The sequence below is a fragment of the Cavia porcellus genome, unplaced genomic scaffold, assembly GCF_034190915.1.
Source record: "Cavia porcellus strain 051 isolate PalLab524CR breed Dunkin Hartley unplaced genomic scaffold, mCavPor4.1 scaffold_24, whole genome shotgun sequence".
NCBI lineage: Eukaryota > Metazoa > Chordata > Mammalia > Rodentia > Caviidae > Cavia > Cavia porcellus.
The window spans coordinates 25,550,762-25,572,490 of NW_026947507.1; the positions used below are offsets into that span (position 1 = coordinate 25,550,762).

At 34.9% G+C, this 21,729-nt stretch overlaps 1 protein-coding gene and 1 pseudogene across 7 annotated transcripts in view; both read right to left on the bottom strand.

Moving 5' to 3' along the window:
• The window catches only part of Clcn3 (chloride voltage-gated channel 3), a 76,502-nt gene that overhangs the window by 4,004 nt on the left and 50,769 nt on the right, over positions 1-21,729 (bottom strand). For 4 of the 7 annotated variants that reach the window (XM_063234506.1, XM_063234505.1, XM_005003371.4 and 1 more), the window contains 6 exons: positions 19,072-19,152; positions 17,559-18,104; positions 13,931-14,117; positions 9,771-10,169; positions 5,386-5,602; positions 624-699 (listed from right to left, as the gene is read on the bottom strand). In XM_063234506.1, the coding sequence (XP_063090576.1) occupies positions 624-699; positions 5,386-5,602; positions 9,771-10,169; positions 13,931-14,117; positions 17,559-18,104; positions 19,072-19,152 (1,506 nt within the window). 7 annotated transcript variants of the gene reach the window in all.
• On the bottom strand, positions 10,178-13,924 carry LOC134472686 (large ribosomal subunit protein uL22-like; annotated as a pseudogene).

Sequence of the window (21,729 nt, forward strand, 5' to 3'; positions counted from 1 at the left end):
GCATACATGATCTACAGACAAGTCACTAATGCAATGGCAGGACACACATTCTAACTTTGAAGGTATGCATGGCACAGCAGAAAAAAAGGTATGTATAATCACAAAGGTATATATACACATTACAGTCTATCTGGTGTGCCCATTAAAAAATCTGTCACCTATTCCAAATTCTAAGCTCAGTTACAATCATTTAGGAGATTAGATTTACCATCATTACCATATAGATTAGGAACCAAAAAAAGAAAAAGGGTTTGGGGTGACAGGCAGGTATTTTTAATCAGTCAGGAGCCTTCTGCAACCAGTGAATCTATCAAGGCACACAAAGTTTCCGTATTTATTTTAAGCAGATCCAATAATAGTCCCTCATTGAACTACCAAAGTATTTGAGATCTTAACTTGTAACTAACACTTTTAATGACATGCTAACTTTTACCTTCTATGAATGGAATTATATACATATCTAAATTTATCTTACAAACACCTGATCAGATACAAATGTCACGGGCAACATGGAAGAATTTTTTGTTCAGCAGGTATCTGGGACAAAGAACTGAACAGTTCACAAGTTTCATGCCTCCTGACTTCTAAGGTGTCTAGTGAGCAGATCTGATACAACTAATCACCAAGGGCTCCACGTGCTGCTTTAGTTGCTCGAGATGCTCTAAAATGTTCTTCTTTGTGATGATCCCCAAGACAATCCTGAAACAGATTATTATGCTAATAACTGTGTGAGAAATTAAATTAAAAGAGGTTATAATAATAATGATCAAGAATGAGAGAAGAAAATAAAAACATGAAACACAAGAATGCTTCTCATGAACTTTAGAAAATTAAAAACAAAAATGATTTAAAATTCTAGATTCCCTCTGTATAAATTCTAACTTTCAAAGGTGATACAATGCTATTTTTAAATACTGGTGATTTATTTTCCTTTTCAAATTAAAAGTCAAAATTATGAAAGTTCAAAATGAAGATGACTACAGAGAAAAAAATAAAAGAAACAATGACACATAGTCATAACCTCTGAAATGTAAGGCCCCCATTCTCAGTATCCTCTCCTTGAAGAAATGTGATTTCCCAGTTTCTACGATGTTCAGCACAGCACCATTTGGTCTATCTCCACTGCAGAGGAAGGCTTAGCTCTAATGCCTAGAAGACTCCAGAAACCCCTTGGATTTTACTACTGTTTGTAATTAAAATTAAGGTAGTGTGCATGAAATAAATCATGCTAACGAACAGAAATATTGTCTAAATTTCAAGAAGTGAATGTCACTTTTTAAAATAAGCTAATATGACATACTTATGAATACAGGTCAAAAAAGCTTTTAAGCATATTTTCCTAAATATTCTAAGCTAATATATCATTATTATCACATCAAAGTTATAGACATAAATTCTTATAATGAAGATATCCAAAACTACTTGCACTGCTTTTAACTATTAAAACAATAGTCTGGTTACTGTTTTAAAATAAAAATTAATGAAACCAATTATTATAGTGATAATAAAAACAGAAATGTACTTTACTGTTTCTTCAAAAGAATTTAAATTCTCCCCAGATCCTTAGGCTGAGGCAGAAGGATCACTGAGAGTCCAACACCAGCCTCAGCTACAGTGAGACTCCATCCCTAACATGGCGTAGAGTGGAGTGGAGTTGGGGGAAGTGGAGTGCAGTGCAGTGGAATGTAGTACTTTCAATTGTGGAAGCTCACACAAATGTCTTCAGGGTCATTAGGCATTTTTTTGGTGACCTGGCTGTCATCTTTGCCTTTGGATACTCTGCCTTCCTGAAGAATGTCACCAGGGGACTTTAAAGCAGTCCTAAAGCTATAGACATGTCCTTTATAAAATAAGAATTTAATATCATGAAGAAGGAAGCAGAGAAGGTAGAGAATTTGGAAGGAAAACTAATTTCTCTGCTCATGTTCTCTTGTTATTTTGTAAAAATAATGTAATGATCCTTAAGAATAAATTGAAGGGGTTGGGGATTTAGCTCAGCGGCATAGCACCTGCCTTGCAAGCAGACAGTCATGGGTTCGATCCCCCGGTACCAATAAAAAGGAAAAAGACAAAAAAAAAAAAAAAAAAAGAATAAATTGAAAAGTTCTCAGAACATGAGAAAAACTTCCCCCCTTCAAAAAGCTCAGAATCTGCTCTATACAAAATAGGCACTCAATCATTCAGTAGATGATGTTCTTTGACTAAATGAGAATTTTTTTTTAAAAAAAGACAACTGTTAACTAATTTATGGGTGGAGTTAGGAAATGTGACAGTCTTGGTTGGCAATTAGTTAAATACAGTAACACTAGTTTAAATCTTACTCATGCTTTTAAGTGCAATTAAGTAATTGATTAATTTCAGTTAATATTGTGTTAGTAAACTTTGCTGTATTACAAGGCACACAATGATGAAAGTTATAAATTTATAAGGACTGTGGCAAACATACAAACTTATAAAATAATCTTTAGAGAGACAGAGACAGAAAAACAGCCCTAAAAAGGAGAAAATACACCCAATTCTTCTGTTGTTAACAGAGAAATGATTTGAGAACAGTAACACCAGGTTCAGTGCCACTTTACTGATTTTAGGGCGTGGAAAACAAATCAATTCAAAATGTGACTCACTTAAAAATAATTTGCTTTTTCTTCTTTGCACTAAAAAGTAATACAAGCAAAAGCCAGAACTTCCCAAAGGATGCTTCAACCAACATTAGTTCTATCCACTGCATTCATTTTCAAATAAGTGTGGAAAACTCCTACTAACTCTTATCTGACAATCAAAGAATATCAACATTTTTAAAGTTCTGCAAAGTTCACAGTAAAGAAATATCAACTGTATTTAACTCAAAACTTTCTAAACGTATAAGGTCACCAAATTTCTTCTGAGTAACTTCTATTACTGAAAGATTGAGAAATTCTGCTAAATTAAAATATAAACCGTGAGACAATAAATAACTGACATCTTTATAATTTATAGGCCACATTTCCACATCATTTCTCTATTCTTTTCCTCCCCTGCATCCAAGGCCCCACATTTGTCATGTCTCTTTCAAAAGTCATGATTTCTGAGTTCAAATCACTAAACTTTACATGAGAATAAAGCACCCTATTTTCTTACATAATACAAAAAAAACCCCAAAATCCTGAGTCACCTCCCTGATTGACCTCTTTGCTTTTCATATATACATCTAAAATGTATTTTCTGTGAAGAACAGAATAAGGAAAATATGATCAAAGCAATTAAATATACTCTCTTAGAAAAAAGGCCTCCAACCCCATTTTTCATATAAACAAGCAGGATTGGATGAAACTTTTAATTAGTTACCTCCTCCACTATCTACTTCATTATTTTATACTTTCTTTGGAACATGTTCCTTTCTAATATCTCCGACGGCAAAATCTTGGGAATTAATCAGTAATATAAAGTATGAAAATTTACCAATACAATAACTTTTGCAGTCATAGTTCATCATAACTAAGAGAATTACATTTATGTCGGTTAGTACACAAAGGGACAAACTATGCCAAGAACAAAAAGCAATTTTAAGAAAAGAGCAGCTTATAATAGCTTAAGTTCCAATTAAGATATAACTTATTAAAAGAGGTCAAATTCCAGCAAAGCTCTATAAAATGTTATCCAATTTAACTAGTATTTTTCAAATTTTTAAATAATGAAGTATGAGGCCAGGTATAGTAGCACAGGCCTGCAGCTCCCGCATTCAAGCGGCGGAGGCAGGAGGATCCTTGCACATTCAAGACCAGTGTGGGCACAAAGTCAGTCTAGGCCAGTCTGAACTGAAATGCAAAACCCTCTCAAAAAGACAATAAATAAATACTGTCATTTTAAAAAAAAGACACAAAATTAAGCAAAAGAAAATGGTAGCAGTAACATACCTTTTCTATAATCAGTATCTTTGGTACTTAATAATTCTAAATTTCCCATCCTTAAGTGGTTTACCCCTGTAATGATTTCATAATTCTCAATAGTTTTTAATTAGCACAGTGAATAACACTACATTTGGATCTTCTATAGCTTTCTATTCATAGAAATGTATCTATTATGTCATCTGAATATGGTATCTACTATATTTCTAGCCTTAATCCAATATAGTATACTGGCCAAAAAAATGTCTTAGTAGTTTAAGAATCTCCAAAGAACAGGGATACATTAAATTACACTGTAAAATAGCAACAAGAGATTGGGGTTTCAAGTTGGAAAGCTGGTTGAGAAAATTATTAAACCTCTGAGCTTTAATCACTACATGTGTAAAGACACACCATCTACTTTGGAGAGATCCTGAAAAATCAGAGAAAACATGACAGTGTTCAATAAATTCATTCCCTTCCTTTCTGTTCATTCTTCCTCCTTTTTCTAGACAGGGGTCAAGGCTTCTCGCTGGTGTTTTGAACAAATGTTGTAAAGTAACATCAAAAATGAAACAAAACCAAATCCTGCTCTGATTTTCTAGGTGTTTATAGTACAGTATTTCAACCAGTGTTATACTGCTCAGGGTTGGCTCTCCAGTCATACATAGTCCTACAGTACCCTTTGATGCCTTTTCTAGCCTTTCTGTGAAACTGGTTCTTTAGAACTCCAACAAGGAGCAGTAGTTGGACAGAAACAAAGGGGCCTAAAGAAAGATGGGTGTGGAAACAGTTTCCAGGTCCTGGAAATGAGGCCAGCAGCACAGCCTAGCAGGAGCAGTTTGCTGAGGCGGCCCATGCATTACACCTTCATAGCCCCTGCCTGTGTGCCTCTCACAGAGGGTCCCGGTAGCTCATGTGTAAAAGAAACATAAATGATCGATATGAACATTTTTAATACATGAGTTTGTCACTGGCGTTTATGCACGAAATTGCTGGGTGGAAAAGGTAGACAAGAAACCGTTTTTGTTAAAAGATTTTTAGCTAATTTACAAATTCCATTTATGTTCAATCCTTCATTACATGATAAATGAGATATTGTCTGAAAAAGTATACAGCAAAATTCTATATAATTGTATTAGAATTGTGTATATTAACGTGACATACTTGCAAAAGAAAATACTTATAAAGAAAAAACAAGTTTTTGCAGTGTTCCATTCAGATCAGGTCCTCTAGCCCTCTAAGAATAAAATACTGTATGCACAACATTCTAGTCATGTTTTCAGTGTCTCTTTTCCAACTCTGACATACAGCACCCTTGAAAAATGCTAATTTATGTTTTGGCAGACTGCAAATTTGATATCTTTCTCACTCTTTGATAATGGACTGATCAAGTATTCATACCAATATTAAGTCACAGTCCCATTTGGGAACTGATTCACATTCTCCCTTGAAAAAGATTCTGCTAAAAAAGGTCATAAATTTTGGTCAGGGAACAGGTTTCCATGGTCTCCAAACTTACCCATTGTGGGTGACAAGGCACTGCCTCAGCCCCAGTTTCCGGAAGATATCCACCACGATCTCCATTGGGGTGTGGTCTGTCACTGTAAAAGGGCTCATGTCAAGGATGCTCCGCAGCTTCAATGGTCGAGGACTTTCCGCTGGAAGAGATGGGGTGTGCTGTGCAAAACACACCCGAGAACTCCCAACAATACCTTCTTGCTTTTTTCTGGCACTTTCTGAAAAAAGAAAACATCAAAAATGTTAAATCAATAGGCTTTTTGTTTTTAAGAACAACTTGTTTATTGGAAAACAAAACAATAAATGTATTCTATGACTTTTGGCCCTCCTTCACATTTTCCTGTCTTCTTAACCAAGAAAGGAATCAACTGAAAAGCCATCTGGTAATTTCTTACATTTAACTGAATCAGAATCTATCAATAACCAATTGTCTCTATGTAAATACTTCGGTAAATAAACTTTCTTTCTTGCAACTGTTTTCTAACTTTGGGAAACAAAAAAAAAAGCATTATTTGGAATATGTAATTTTAAAATCTATGCATTTTATGAGAATTGCTCATTTAAGATTTCATCAGCAAATGGAGCCTACCTCTGCTGTCACTTACTTTGCACTGGAGGTGAAACTACAGTTTTATCCTTGTTTTGACTCTGTTGAATAGTCTACCTCTGTGAACAAACTGGTTCTTTCTTTTTTCTGATACTGAAATATTGCATAATTTGCTAGATCAGTCATGAGCAATACAGATGCGCTGAACTGGGACTATACAACCATGCTCACAATGAATACAGTCTGACTTAGGTGGGTTTTTGTTCGTTTGTCTTTTTAAGACAGGGTCTCATTATGCAGTGCAGGCTGGCCTGGGCTCACTTTGTAGCCCAGGCTTGTCTCAAACTTTCAACAATCCTTCAGTCTCCCAAGTGGTTGGATTACAGGAGTGTGCCACTACGTCTGGCTAACTTGGGTGGTTTTACGGGTAAAAGTTCTGTCACTTTTCCCCCTCACCAGTGTACTCTATCCAGTGCTTCTGTCCTGCCACCTGCTTCCAACTACTCTTTGAAAGTGCTCAAGGAGAAGTCTGACAAGACAGAGAAAAGTACAGAAACACAGGAAGAAGGAAACCCAAAATGAAACAAATAGGCAAATAAAGCAGTCTTTCAATTTTGTCTCTATTTTGAGTATTAATCAAAATGTGCTAATACAGTATTTGTTATAGTGAAAATAGTCTGAACATAAATAGTTTGGTACAAAAATATTTAAGCCAAAAGTAACAGGCATCAGTCTAGATTAAGCAGCAGATATTACTGCTCCTAAGCAAATACTAGAATGTTTTTTGCTTTTGGTACTGGGAATCAAACTCAGGATCTTGTGCTTGCCAGGAAGCACTGAGCCATTATCTACTTCCCCGCCCTGGAATGTTTTAACCATGCTGTTACACATCCAAGTAGCCAGGCACTAAGTGAAACACTAACTTACTAATACTTATGAGTAAATACTTACTTACTGGGCGGGCTACCTTAAAAATATGATCATAGATAGTAAGAAAAGAAATCCCATTAGCAACAAATTATCTTTGAAAGATGTTCATTAAGCTGCTTTTAGCCCACAAGAAGAATCTTAGTCAATGACCTGTTCCTTGACCACGGAATGGTAGAGTATAAATATTAATTATAAGTACTGTTAATGAATACAAAAACTAAAATTACATGTAGTATGATACCATAGTATGAACTGTGGTGTAGGAGGAATAAAAGTCAATAGTTTTGTATGCAAGTCAAGTTGTTATCAGAAATATACAGTAGTCAAATTTAGAATAGCTAATAGTATAATGAGGTTTATGACTTTTAATCTCAGTATAAAAATTAAAAGAAAAAAATTGCAAAGAACTGCAACTCAACAGAAACAAAGTAAAAAGATACTCATGGACAGAAAAAGATACAGTGATATCAAATAGCACATATGACACTTTCCATTAAAATTAACCTCAACTATCAATCATTAACACAGAATAACAAACACTGTTAATGAAAATATATGGTTTAACACTTAACAAAACATTTTCGTATTTATGTATTTACTGATTGGCCATGGTGCTGGGAAGTGAACCCAATGCCTCGTGCCTGTGAAAATCATGTATTTACAACACTGAACACAGTGCATCTCCAATCTAAAATACTTGATTTTAGAAAAATATTATTAGCCTACATACAATGTTCCCCTGATTTACAAATGCTAGACGTGAACATCAGGCCTTAGATCTGTAAGATTAAGAATTTTGGTTTTATTCTTTTGTTTGAGATTTCCTAAGATTTAAAGTGTTCTCACCATAAAAGTGTATGAGGGGATACATTTACTTAAACACTCCATAATATATGCATACCTAAAAACATACTAATATGATTTTTATCAAATAAAATATTTTCAAATGAGCATCACTTTTTATATGAGTATATGGTTTAAGTTATTTGAACATCATGCACTGAGTATTTACTAAGTGCTAGATTGATGGACTGAAAGATTGACTGATTACAGTACTGGGGTTGAACCCAGAAAGCACTAACTTACATCCCAACCCTTTTTAAAAACTTTATTTAGAAACAGGGTCTTGCTATGTTGCCCAGGCTGGCTTGTAATTTGAGATCCTCCAGCCTCCCAAGTAGCTGAGATTAAAGAAGTATACCATCATACTTAAGATTTTTATGCCATTCATTCACAGGCTTTTGGGGGTTTTTTTGTTTTGTTTTGTTTTGTTTTTCTTTTTCATCGGTACCGGGAATCAAACTCACAACTGCCAGCTTGCAAGGCAGGCACTTATGCCGCTGAGCTAAATCCCCACAGGCTTTTGAAGCATGGAAAATAGGTTTTATTTTCTGACATAGGTCAGATATTTAAAAAAAAAAAAAAACCAGCATTTATATTTTTGTGACTTAATAATCTGAATTTGGATTTAGTATTCTACAAAATTCTGCTTTTATTCCAAAAAGGAGACTATATTTAACCTGGCATCTCAAAGATTTTATTTTATAAGACAGCATGATTAATTTTTTGTCCTTCATAAAGTATAATTTTATACATATATATTGTATGAATAAGAATCCAATTTTACATATATATGTATATGGATATACACATCCAGTGTAGATCTGTTTTTTCAGTGAAAATTGTAAAACTTTACAAAGATGTAAGTTGGTAAATATCTGAGGTGTGTTCAAAAAGTCATGATGTGAGCCAGGTGTTGTAGCACATCCTGTAATTCCAGTAAAGAGGCTTAGGCTAACGAATCACAAATAAGTTAGTCTGGACTACACTGTGAGACCCAGTCTCCAAATAACACAAACAAAAATATGTCATGACATATGACAAGACTAACACTTCTGATGACATGTCTTGATATCACATATACTTGAAGTACTTCTAATTCCCTTAATCAACATTATCTCATCTAAAATCCCAATATTGTCTCAAGACAGTGACAAAACTTCCAAAAAACTATATAGTCAATAGGAATATGTATTATTCTTAACTTTGCACTTTCTTCATCTTTTAAAAACCCAGCCTTTTCAATTTCTATGAGTTTCAAAATTCAGACCTTTTCTTTCACTTTGGCTGGCTGCTAGTAAAACCTAAAGAATGGCATTTTATGTTCTTTCCTACTAGGTTGGCAACAATGTCTCAGAAGCTAAAACATCTGAATACATCCAGGTCTGACAACATACTCTGTCATCTCTAGCAAGTACTATTCTATTAACCAAGCAAAACCTTTGGAATGATAGAATTGCTAATCTTTGAAAATTCTTCCTATTCTGTAGGTTTTCCTAAAGATACTTTCCACGTAATCTTTTTTCATTGTCTTCCTCTTCTACACAAACTGAGCTTCCAGTGTGATCTAAGAAATACTCCCACCTCCTATCTTACCTTCTCTTCTCGAATGGCACAAGAATTATTTTGCAATTCTCCAGCAATGACCACACAAGGTAAGCTGGGAGGGAGAGGACGAGCTCACAAGAATGATCTTGAGAGAAAACCAAACATTTGATATTTCTAGCTCAGAGTCCTTTATAAAACAGTGGGGACTAACGAAGTCTAGCCCTCATGAATCTAACGTCTAACATCTTCAGGTGTTGTGAGAAGATTCAACTGTATTAGAAATGATTAAGACTCACTGGTCTTCTCATTAGTATCATAGGACTATATCCCTATCCTTTAAATTGAATTGAAAAATTGTATTTAGTACAAAAACAATACAATGCGACATAAATTCATTTCTCAGAGAATATAAAATTTTACAGAACTTAAATTAACACCCCCTCATTTTGAAAACCTAATTAAACTTTACTGCTTTCTTTTCTTCCAGAATCTGTGTGTGTGTGTAATTTTAGAAAGGATACCTATTGCAATTGTCAAGTCTCTTCTAAGGGCAAATCCCACTAATCTCTGAGATTCTTTTGACATTATGACAGGAAAGCCATTGTAGCTGGTTTCATTAATCATGTTTTCTATGTCGTCCACTGTCATATTGTCCTGGGTCAAGACGGCTAATGGAGGATCATTCCTTCGAGGTCTCATGACATCAGCAGCCAGGGTGGTATGAGTAAATTCTTCTTTTGCATCCAAGAAAGGGTATCCATTTAAACGGATGTGTGCTTCATAGATGCCTTCTCTACCAAAGGCATCTCCAACCCATTTACTGGTCATTACTGCAGCCATAAGAGGTACAATATATTCCAAGCCTCCAGTAAGTTCAAAAACAATAACCACCAGGGAGACAGTCATCCTTGTCACGCCACCTGAAAAAACATAAGCACTGCTGGTCAGGAAGGATTGGCTCTTGGCTATAACATGTCACTAGAACTGTTACACTAGGCAGTTGAACATGCAACTGTAGTCAGAACTTCATGAAATGCATTATCAAAAACTACTTTAAGACAGTAATTGCTACTTTTAACAAGACCTAGAGAAACACGAAAGTTGTTTGTTTTATAAGACTATAATTATTTTAAAACATGTTTATCTCTTATTTTAAAAATCACAGGTGACCAACTGAAACAATATTGCCAGTTTGATTTGTTGTTGTAGGAAAGACATTATTTCACACTTATAAAAGCTTATTATTAATTCTGAGGGAATCTAATCTAGCATATCATGTCTAATTTGTTTGTGGCTAATTTACAAATTACACATATTTAAGTAGAATATTTAATAAAATTCTTTGGTTTTCATATTGAGTAAAATATTTGATGTTTTGTGATTTACATTAACAAAGTTAAGTAATTCCTCCCTTCTCTGCAGAAAATTCATATATTTGCTGACACAAATCATCACTCTCAACTGATGCTTCCCTAATACACATCTTTCTACTCATTGTTGCCTCTGTCCAAAAATTACACAGGCTCATCCTTACTGTTCTGTTTCTCTTACTTTCAAATATAAAAAGACTTTGGGTGATACATGTCACAGAAAATACCATGTGTTTTAAAAAATGTAACTCTTCTTTCCCCCAACGATATCCTCATTCCAGGTTCCCTGACTTCAACTCCTGACACCACATCCTTCCTAACAACCTCCATGCTCATTCTCGATTTATTCTTACTTTTTACTTGACCCCAATAGCTACACTGTTAACCTGTCCCTATCTGATCTCCCCTGCAAAATACCCACAGATGGGGCCCCCACTCAGATTTGCAGTTACCAACTTAATCCACTGAAGACCTCGCGGCTTAATTTGAATGCCCTTTTATTTTACCTCCTTTACTCCAGACTTTAGCCTACTTCATAAGCCACATTCCCAGGTTAATCTTTCCTAAGTCCTACTTTCACCATGTTGTTTCTTTGCCCAAAAACCTCGTAAGGTTTGTCAGTTCATTCTGTTTTAGGCTTGTATTCTATTTTTTAACCTAAAATTAGAAGGGTAGAAAGAACGTACTATGTTATGCATGGATGCTATGCATCCATTCCATGCCAGGTATACCCTAGTTTACAGAGAATTTTAAAATGTTTTTGAAACTTAAGTATTCATTTTACTAAGCCTTATCCTAACACTTTTTATGCAGTTTGTCTCAGTTCTCAAAATAAGCATGAGATAGTTATTATTTCTTATTTCATGGATGAAAAAAATCAAAAGCCAAAACAGTAAAAAAGTAAAAGAACTTTCTCCAAGTCGTCAAGCTAAAAAAAAATTTTAAGAAAAAGGCAAAGCCAAGGTTCTGCTAAAAACCTGACCAATTACAAATATAAATTAACCCTGACATAAATTTCTTTCTCTTTTTATGTTTCTGAATTCAACTTCATTTTCCAAAATTATCCAAAATGTACTCTGTACTTAGTATGATCAGTTTCTTCAAAGCCTCATGAATACTAAGCTAACTCCAATCCCAATTCCCCCCTCTTCACTATATAATCTTCAGCAAGGTTCTCTCTTCTTTATTCTACTAAGCTTGGAAGATAAAGCTCAGGTTGACGTCCATCCCCGGAAATGCCGCATAGAGTGACTGCAGTTTTGCCTTCCTTACAAACATACTGCTTAGGCCTGTGCGAAGGAGCCGTAGACAAGTGCTACAAGTAAGGGAAGTCTAGGAAGTCCTGCACACTGTATGTACTGGAATGTCCCACACATACGTACCACTCTGCAGTGTGATAGCTTAGGAACAAATATGACTTGAACTCTTTAGTGTTTAGAGATGGTGTTAGAAATCGAGATCCAACGACCCTAAAGGTAAAGTGCTTGAAGAAATTAGATCTCTAAGATTACAGGGGGGCAATTTTGATGTGGTCATCAGTATGTCCGTAATTCAAGGAGAAACAAAACAAGTTTCAGTGAAAGAACTGTGGGTTGATAGGACAACTGCTGAATAAGCATCAGTTCTTTTAAAAAGGACCATATGAAAGGTAAATCTTGACTCAAGCTTTAGAAGACTGTAACTGACTTTGATGGGCAGTGGAAGGATCATATTACGTGACTTTGCAAGTAAGTGTAAAGCTCAAGTTCTAATGTTCCTGAAATACTTCAGATTTTTGTCTCTAGATTCCTACAACAGACTCTCTGGGCACTGTGTGTAGTTATTATACATCACTCACTACTGTTTTCTCAGTGTTGGTCTTATCCCCAAACCTGATTGTAGTTGAGCTAAGGTCCATGTTTTATACTTGCTTTGAAGCACTCACTGTATCTAGCACAGTGCTAAAAGGAAAATGGAGACAAAATACTTGCTACTTTAATGAAAATGATTCTGCTCTGTATCTCTATTTGATATTATTCTTCTGAAGATTAGTAATATAATTTTGACTCTGTACTAAATGCCAAAACAACAAATTAAATATTATAAGCAAACTTTAGCTGAAATTTTAAATGTAAAATGAAATAACTATTTTCCATGCCAAAGATGACACATAAATTCTTAAATGCTTATAGATATTTTGCTTATCTTTTCACTAAATTCAACAGTTATCATTTCTTTTGCTAAAAATACATCTTAAGTAGTAGAGCATTGATAAATCTTTTTCTATTGCTGATAGCAACTTACTGCAAAGCTCAAAGTACCATTGTGAAGCTTTGTTATAGTACCAACTATAGAACCTTATACTTTTACTTGCATTTATTTTATGCTTAATTTATCTCTGTGCCTTAAGTTTTTGTTTCTTCTGGGATATCTTTTTCTTCTGTGCAACTTCCTCCTCTGGCTGAGGAACACTTTGTTCCTTTACAGTAAAGATCCTCTTGATGTGGCAGAGGGAGCTCAGCTATGGGTTAATCTGGCCCTGAGCTCTGTAAGTGCGGCTGGGCATCTTAGGTACTTGGTTTCACCTGGGTATGTTCAATGACCAGTGAGTCTACATCTTAAACCCTTCAGTTCACCATTACTGTCTCATTTTTAAGCACGTGCTGCAAAAATTCGGCACTCTTCTTGGGCCACTGACCCTGGGTCCATCCAGCCCCACCATTTGGCCTGGCACATCAACCAGCTTTACCACTGTAACCCTGGAATGGCACACATTGCTTCTTTAATGTGACATCCTTCAGATTTTTGGTGGCCTTTCAAATAGGCATACCCTAGATGGTCTGGACAGTTTCATGGGTGTTCTTAAAGTGAACACGAAGATTTGAGCTACTTGATTTGCATGATTTTGTCGGGTTTTCTGGGACAAGAGACTAGTGAACCATTTTCACAGGTCACCTCAGACTGCTTACAGGAAGAGAAATCTTTATAATCTTAATTGTTATAGGTAAGCCAAAATCCTCAACAGTGAAGAAAAAAAGATTCTCCTTGGAAAAGCTTCTATTGTACTGTGATGGCTTGTATTATAAAGTAATTATGTAATACTACAAATATGCTATTATACTTGTACAATAACAAGTAAAATGAAAGCCAGCAGGTACTGTACAATACCACAGAGTACTATCTTCATTTCTGTTGATATATTCCCTCCATCCATCCTGCACCCTCCTTGTCCCAGCAACTCATTCACAAATTAAACACAAGCATAATACTACTGGCTATTTTCTCTCTCAGACTTACAAACATCTACACACAAGCAGACACAATGATGTTACCTAAGCACGCAGCAGCACCAACCATGGCATAAAGGCCGGGTGTAATGCAATCAGCCCCAACCTCACACCACTCCTTAAAGATAAACCAGTCATGGTGAAAGTAGGCAAGTTGTTCCACTGCAATCCCCACAATCCTTCCTGCAATTGCTCCAATGGCCATGCTGGGGATGAACAAGCCTGATGGAACCTGTAACAGTAATCACACTCTGAGTCAGAGATCCTCTAATTATATGTTCAAAACATCCAGTCTATGAATCTATGTCTAACATTTTTGATTCTTTTCATATTGTACTCATACACTAAAACCTAGAACAAATACAACTGTAACAAAATCTTATTAACAGTACCTTAATAATTCTATGAGTTCAGTTACAAAGTAACAAATCATATTTTTAAGACAAACAGAAAATATCTCAGGGATTACTTATCCTTTATCTCAGGGATTCACTTATCTCAGGCATTTCTTAAGACTAGTACCTAATGAAATTTTTATTAGTCCATGGTGAAAGGAGGGAAAAAAGGATGATATAAAGTATTTTTCATAAAACTAAGTCAATTCAGTTTTAAGTACTATACTCAAAGCCAAAATTATGTTCTCCAACATACTAACAAATCACAGAACTATGAGATGCTATTCCTCAGTGGTATAATGGAAAATGGGCAGCCTTAATCAGAGTTTCCCAATATTCCGAGTGGAATATATACACAAATTAACTAAAAAGAGAAAAATATTTATTGATTTGAATTTAAACAGGATCATAGGAGTAACAGGATAATAGGGATAGTAAGCAGCTCAGGCAAAATTAAAGACTATTGAAAAGCTAAAGCTCTGAAGCTAAGCACAAACTGATGGCAATTTGGAATATACCAGGTACACATACAAAGGATGAACATACAATCTCCTAGCAATTATCACTTTTCAGCCACTGCCTAGGACTTAGTAAGGTGTTGGCAAATACCTCTAGCCTCCATACATATTGTCAGTGTTACTCAGCTGTCATCACCACAGTGCTACTTACCGTGTGTCTGTTAGTGAGAAAGTTGGGACTTAACAACAACAACAAAAGTATAGAAAGAAGCAGTAATGCTGACATGTTCCCACATATGTATCACTGACAGTCATGTAAGGGAAGTGACAGTTATTGACAAATCACTAATCAATGAATGATATTCTCACTTTTTTTAAGAGAAATTATGTCCATCCTTTTGATTTGACTGACTCTGCTCTGATATGTTGCATTTGGTTTTACTCTCTTCAAAAAAAGTACTAAGAACTGTGGGAGTAATAAAACCCAAAATGTGTAATTGTCATTGTACAAAAGAAAAGAAAAGAAAGTGTTCTAAAGGTTATAACTGCATATATATTTAAGTGTATAAGATAGATAACCATATCACTGAGTGTTTTTTTGGATCATTGAACAAAACTGTTTGCACTCTCACTGTTTGAAAGTCCACTTTATATGCTTCAATTTTGTAACTTGAACAACTATTTCTAAGATGAGAATACGTAATCTATTAACTAGTGATTTCTTATTGTTTATTTTTTAAATTTTGTATTACTTGTACCCTTTTTCTGTTTTTTTCCTTTTTCTCTTTAAATAAAAAAAAAAAGAGAGAGAAGCAACAGCCAGGGCACAAGGCTAAATCTTTGATGAAAAGGTGCCCCTTGTAATTTCTGTCCTTTTACACTATGGACTATCGTGGCATGACAGGCAAATTTCCTCAAGATATCTACATCTATATGAAGTTATGCTCAACTATTTCAAAGAAAGAGACATTATGCTAGTCACTGTTAATTACGGGTTGTCTTCTGGTGAAATACTGTGTTGCTTACATAGTTTTGTTCTGATCTCCTTTGTTATGTCCTGTTTTGTCTTAATCTCTTTAAAATAAAAAAAAAATCTATAACCTAATTCCCACAACTTGTGAATATATAAAGGCAAAGGGGAAGTAAGGTTGCAGATAATCAAGATTGCTTAATCAGTTGACCTTAAAATATGATGTTATTCTTATCTGAGTAGGCCAAAAGTAACCACCAGGATTGTTTTGTGGCTTTTTGTTGTTTTATTGAAGAGGGATTTAGAAGAGTTAGCTATAGAGTGATGAGGGCAGAGGAGGACTTGATCAACCACTGCTGGCTTTGAAGACTGAAGGAAGCCCTGAGCCAAAAAATAGAGGTATCCTCTAGAACCTAGAAAAGCAGAAACAAGACCCTCCTACAGCTTCCAGAATGCCATTGAATACCTTGATTTTTAGGCCAGAGAGACATACTCATTTCTGACCTCAGAACTTTAAGACTGAATTTATGTGGTTTTAAGGCACTGAGTTTACAGAAATTTGCTACAGCAATGGGAAACTAACACAAGTGGCTTTAAAACAATCATGACTTAGCACTCAGGAGGCTGAGGCAGGAGGATCTCCACAAGTTTGAGGCCAGCTCAAGCTACAAAGTGATTTCAAGGCCAGCCCAAACTGTATAGTGAAACCCTGTATCAAAAAACAAACAAAAATATGTGTGTATTCTCTGCCACTCCTCTAAGTATATGCCTTCCACCTAAACGTGGGTGTGTCTGTGTCACTGCCTCAGTGAACAGAATAAAACTGACATCATGCTCTATGACTTCTTCAGTAGTCTGTAAACAGCCCTTTTAGGACACTTGCTTTTGAAGCCTCAAGTTTCAATATGAAATTCAACTACTCTGAGACTACTATGCTGCAAAAAGCACAAGAGGTATCCCATGACTCCAAAAATTTGGCTTCATTTACTCAGTCCTGGTGCTAGAAATATGAATGAAAAAGTCTCTGAAATGACCAGCCCTAGCTATGTCTGAACTTACATGTAGAAGATGTAACCACCATTACCAAAGCCTCATGTACTCATGAGTGAGGTTTTTGGAAGATGATGGAATCATGGCTGTGTGAAAGTGAACTAGTCCCCTGATGGATTCACAGCTGGGTGTGATGCTGGGAGCTAAAGCCTAATGGCAGAAGTGGGTCACTGGGCGTATAGCCTGGAAATATATAGCTTTCTTTTTTTTTTTTTTTTTTTGTCTTTCTCCTTTTTATCGGTACCGGGAATTGAACTCATGACTGCTTGCTTTCAAGGCAGGCGCTTATGCCGCTGAGTTAAACCCTCAGCCCCAGAAATATATAGCTTTCTTGCTCCCTTGATTCCTCTCTGCTTCCAGCCTGTCCTGCAATGAACTGTTTCTCCTATGCCATTCCATCCTGCCTTGGGGCACAACAAGTATAAACTGAAACCTGTACAACTATAAGCCACAATAAACCTGCCCTCCTTTAACTTGTGAATACTGGATTACTTTTTCGCAGCAACATAAAAGTAACTAAGATAGAGACCACAAGCAAAAGTAAAAATGCCTCGCTAAGCTCTTCCAAACAGTTGACCTAGTATCAGGAACAAAATAGTTACCTTATAATGCCTAATTTGGGGGAATTTGTTATACAGTAACAAATAGCACTCAACCATCTAAACCCAAAATATGAGTGCTCTTTCAGCTTTAGATAACCAGTTTACCTTTAGATAAGAATGTCATTTGTTATTCTGTACATAAGTTTTGAATACGCCATGACTTCTTTCCTATCACCATGTGATGTTAGCAAAACTTACCTTGATGCCGAAAGTGAATACTGTCATTATGATTTTAAATATGAGTGCTAAGCATAACTGCCATATAGCTGAATATACTCCAACGCCTGCTGGACGATCAGGAATATCATCAACAATCTTACTGGCATTCATGTCATTTCGGTAGTCACACAGAGAAGAGGATTCCAGGGGACCACAGTCTGTGAAAAGCTCTTTAATCAGTTCACTGGTGTTGAGTCTAGTATATGGATTAGGGAAGGCTATCACAGCAGTAATGGCTGCAACAATAATGACTTCAAGAACAGGATACTTTCCAAATTTGGTGGACTTGCGTCGACGACACCAGGCAATATTTGCCCTAATAAAAAAGGCTCCCCAAAGTCCTCCAAACACCCCAAGGAGAATAAAAGGAAACAATTCAAAAAGGTACCATGGTGTATGATACTCCACATAAAAAAGGACCAGACGGCTGTTCCCAAATGGATTGATGGATCTCAAAACAAATGCAGCTACTAAAGCAGCAAAAAATGATCTCCATAAAGTTTTAAGAGGAAAATAATAGCTAACCTAAAAAAGAAAAGGAAAATAAAAATAAATGCTTTCATCTTAGAAGGTGTTTAACTTTATGTAACTTGAGCGCTAAGTATATTTTTAAATTTTAGTCTAACTGGCCCTAAATTTTGCTTCGGTTGGAATTTACAAGTTTTACTCTAATAAAAGATGATGTGCAATTACATTAACTACCACCTCATTACAAACAATAATTGATCATAAATTTCTAATTATTTAGAATACCTAACATTGTTTTATTTTCAAAAGGAGTTTTGCATCCAATTTCAATCATGATTAATGCCTGTTAGCAAATAAAGATTTGCCTCTTCTACATGAAAAACAAAAACCACAAACTAGAAGAAAAAATTAAATTTAAAGACATTCCCAGTCATATTTTAGTGTAAAAGTATAAGAAGGAAATCTTAGGTACCAACAGGAAAACAAAATCAAACTATTCCACTAATTACTACTTTAAACAAAAATAACTGTTAAAGAACAAGTAAAATCTTAAAAGCTAACTTAAAAGTTGATTTAAAACTGTAAAATAAATATATAAATTATAAGTTAGCCAACAAGGATGAACTGTTCTATCAAGTCAAATTCACATTTTCTTGCTTTTAAATTTGTGAACTAAGTTCAATTTTAACCATCAATATTTATACACAAATAATGCGATTAAAATACTTTTCAAAATATGTGTTACATATGTTAATATGTACATTACTTTTTATTTAAGAGCAGTCAAAAATAAGTATGAAAACTTAAAAACAAAGATTCAGTATCTATGATATCAACAATAAAACTTAAATATGTGCCAACATAATATGTATATTTGTTATAGTAATTCCATATAATTTTTTTTTTAACTTTTTATTGGTACCAGGGATCGAACTCACGACCGCCTGCTTGCAAGGCGGGTGCTTACGCCGCTGAGCTAAATCCCCAGCCCATATAATTTTAATTGCTGCACTTCTATACCTACCTCCTCCAGGCTAAAAAGAACTCCTCCAATCGGTGCCCCAAAAGCCACAGAAACACCTGCAGCTGAGGCAGCTGACAGCACCTAGAAAGCAGATGTGGATTATTTTCTATTTTTTGATAAACTCAAGAATCTACAATAAAAACTCCTAATGCATTAATTTTTCCAAATGCCGCTTCTGAACTTAACTTACATGTTCTACTCCCTAAACAAAGGGGAAGTATTCATTTCTTCTGAAAATATTTCTTTTCTGATTCAATTGAAAGCTCACTCATACAGTCATTATTCAGTCAAAACTATTTGTGCTAGATATACTAATTTGTGACTATGTTGTAAAGAAGAAAAGGTAAAGAGTACAGACAACTTTCACTCTAGATGTTTGTGCAGACAAGAGGAGAGAGCAGAAACTGAGATGAGGCGAGGGAAGAGATAGATTTATTTGTTAATAATTATGAAGTCCTAACAAGACACTGAGGACACTTAAAGAATTTTTAAAAGTTTCTCTATATTTTTACTTCCCTACATCCTCTGAACACACTGCTATCCTCTATATGAGAAGCTTCATTCTAAAAGGACAACAACAGTCCGTCAAGTTACAATCTCACTAACCAGAACCTCAAAATAAAGTTAAAACAGAAAAATCTGAGTTTCTGTCCAGCTCCCTAAGCATCACTGCCCACTTATTACCTGTATGAAGCCAACTATACATATAATTTCTTTGGATATTTATTTGTAATTAGTTTTCTAAGATTCTTAATTCTTTTTACAACTTTAATCCAGTAAATATCTGTGGCTATTTAAAGCAGTTCTTCAAACAGTGAAATTTTTACATTTCTGTAAAAGAAATTAGAAATAAAGATTAAATTGTAAATGGATGAGACCATGAACTTCATTCATAGTCAAGCTACTAGGTTGAAATCTCGGCTCTGTCACTTGTAAGCTAAGTAATCAGGGATAAATAACTTTTATGTGCCTCAGTTTTCTCTAAAATGAGGACATTATAACATTACTTAGCTTATAAGGATCAACTAAGTAAACACATTATATGTGTTTACAGTACCTGGCACTCAGTGAATGCTTTATGCAAGTTTGATCAACATAGACAAGTATTTGGCTTTAGAATGCAGATGCTGCTTACTTGGGGGGATAAACATAATTTCCCATTTTTCCCCATTAATAGGATTACAGCCAACATATTAATTTAATTGAATGCTCTGAATCTACATTTAATTTTACAATCAAGCTAATACTCATGTATCTATAATTCATGCACATTTTAATGTTCCATGAATATCTAAGAAACATTTAGTTTAAAAGACATCAAGTAAGAACAGTTTAGGAAAAAAGCCAAAATATGTGGTTTCAACTACCAAGAGAATTCTTACTGTTCATATACTAAGGTAAGAAAGTTAACAACATACCATAAATATGAATGACTACAATGTGTACATTTAAATGTAGGTGAATTAATTCAATTTAAATAATGTATCTTCATAAATTAAATTTTCAAACTTGTAATTTATAAATATAAATCTTACCAAAAAATGTCAAGACACAATAGAAAGTAAAAGAATTGAATTGGGGAGACAAATACTCTAAATTCATTTTAGCCACTAACTTGCCTTATATATAGTTTGAGTTTTAACATCCACATAGTTGCAGATGTAGTATAGCAATTAAGAGCATAATCTCTGGATTATGAAATACAAATAGTCTGGATATGAAATACGGAGAAATACAAATTTTAATCCACAGTCTGCCACTAACTGGCTATGTGATCTTATGCAAGTTAATTGGCTGTGTTAACCCTGGTTTCCTAATCTATAATTGAGGACAATAACACCATACTGTGGAACTGAATTTTAAAATGCAAGTAAATACTTGCTAGAGTGCCAGATATACAGGAAGTAATCCATAATGCTAGCTATTTTTGCCATAATTATTGAAGCAAAAATTATTCAGATGAAACTATAATGCCCTTGAGTCATCCACTTTGGATCATCTACTTACTGCCAACAAGAACAATATTTAATGCTAATATTAAAAAGTGCTAAGTTATTTCAATTAAGATCTAGCTTCATATTCTTTTTTGTTAGACTTCATAAAAAATGATGGAAATTCCTGTTTCAGGCCAAAGACCCCTGAGTTTTCAGTATTTGATGGGATGTAAAAAGTATTATGCCTTAAAAACTCTTAAGATCTCTGCAGCACAAAGGGCCACAGAATTACATTGGGAAAACAGGAAATTGGCTCTCAATCTCAAGTCAATACAGAAAGGCTGGGGAGCCAAACTTTTCTTCAGGAAAATACCAGAACAATCTAGAAACAGGAAAGAAAGTCTACAGTTTAAAAGTCTACTAGAAGATCTCATGCTGGCCTACAGAAATGGTAGAGGAAATTGTTTTAAAACAGCTGAATAAGGACTTCCTGTATTCTGTTTAAAATGAATTTCTTTATTTAAACTTTAGGAAGTCCTAAAAGCCCACTGCTCAACTTCCCATGGTGCTTGAAAGCTTTTTACACATACTGTGTCATTTCCACTGGGATTAGATACTGCTGCCAGGGAGAAAACCCATCAATTAAGCTTTCTTTCCCTAGAGAAACACTAGTGTTGAGAAGTAAGAGTAAAAACAATGATACGGTTAGAAAACACTTTAGAAG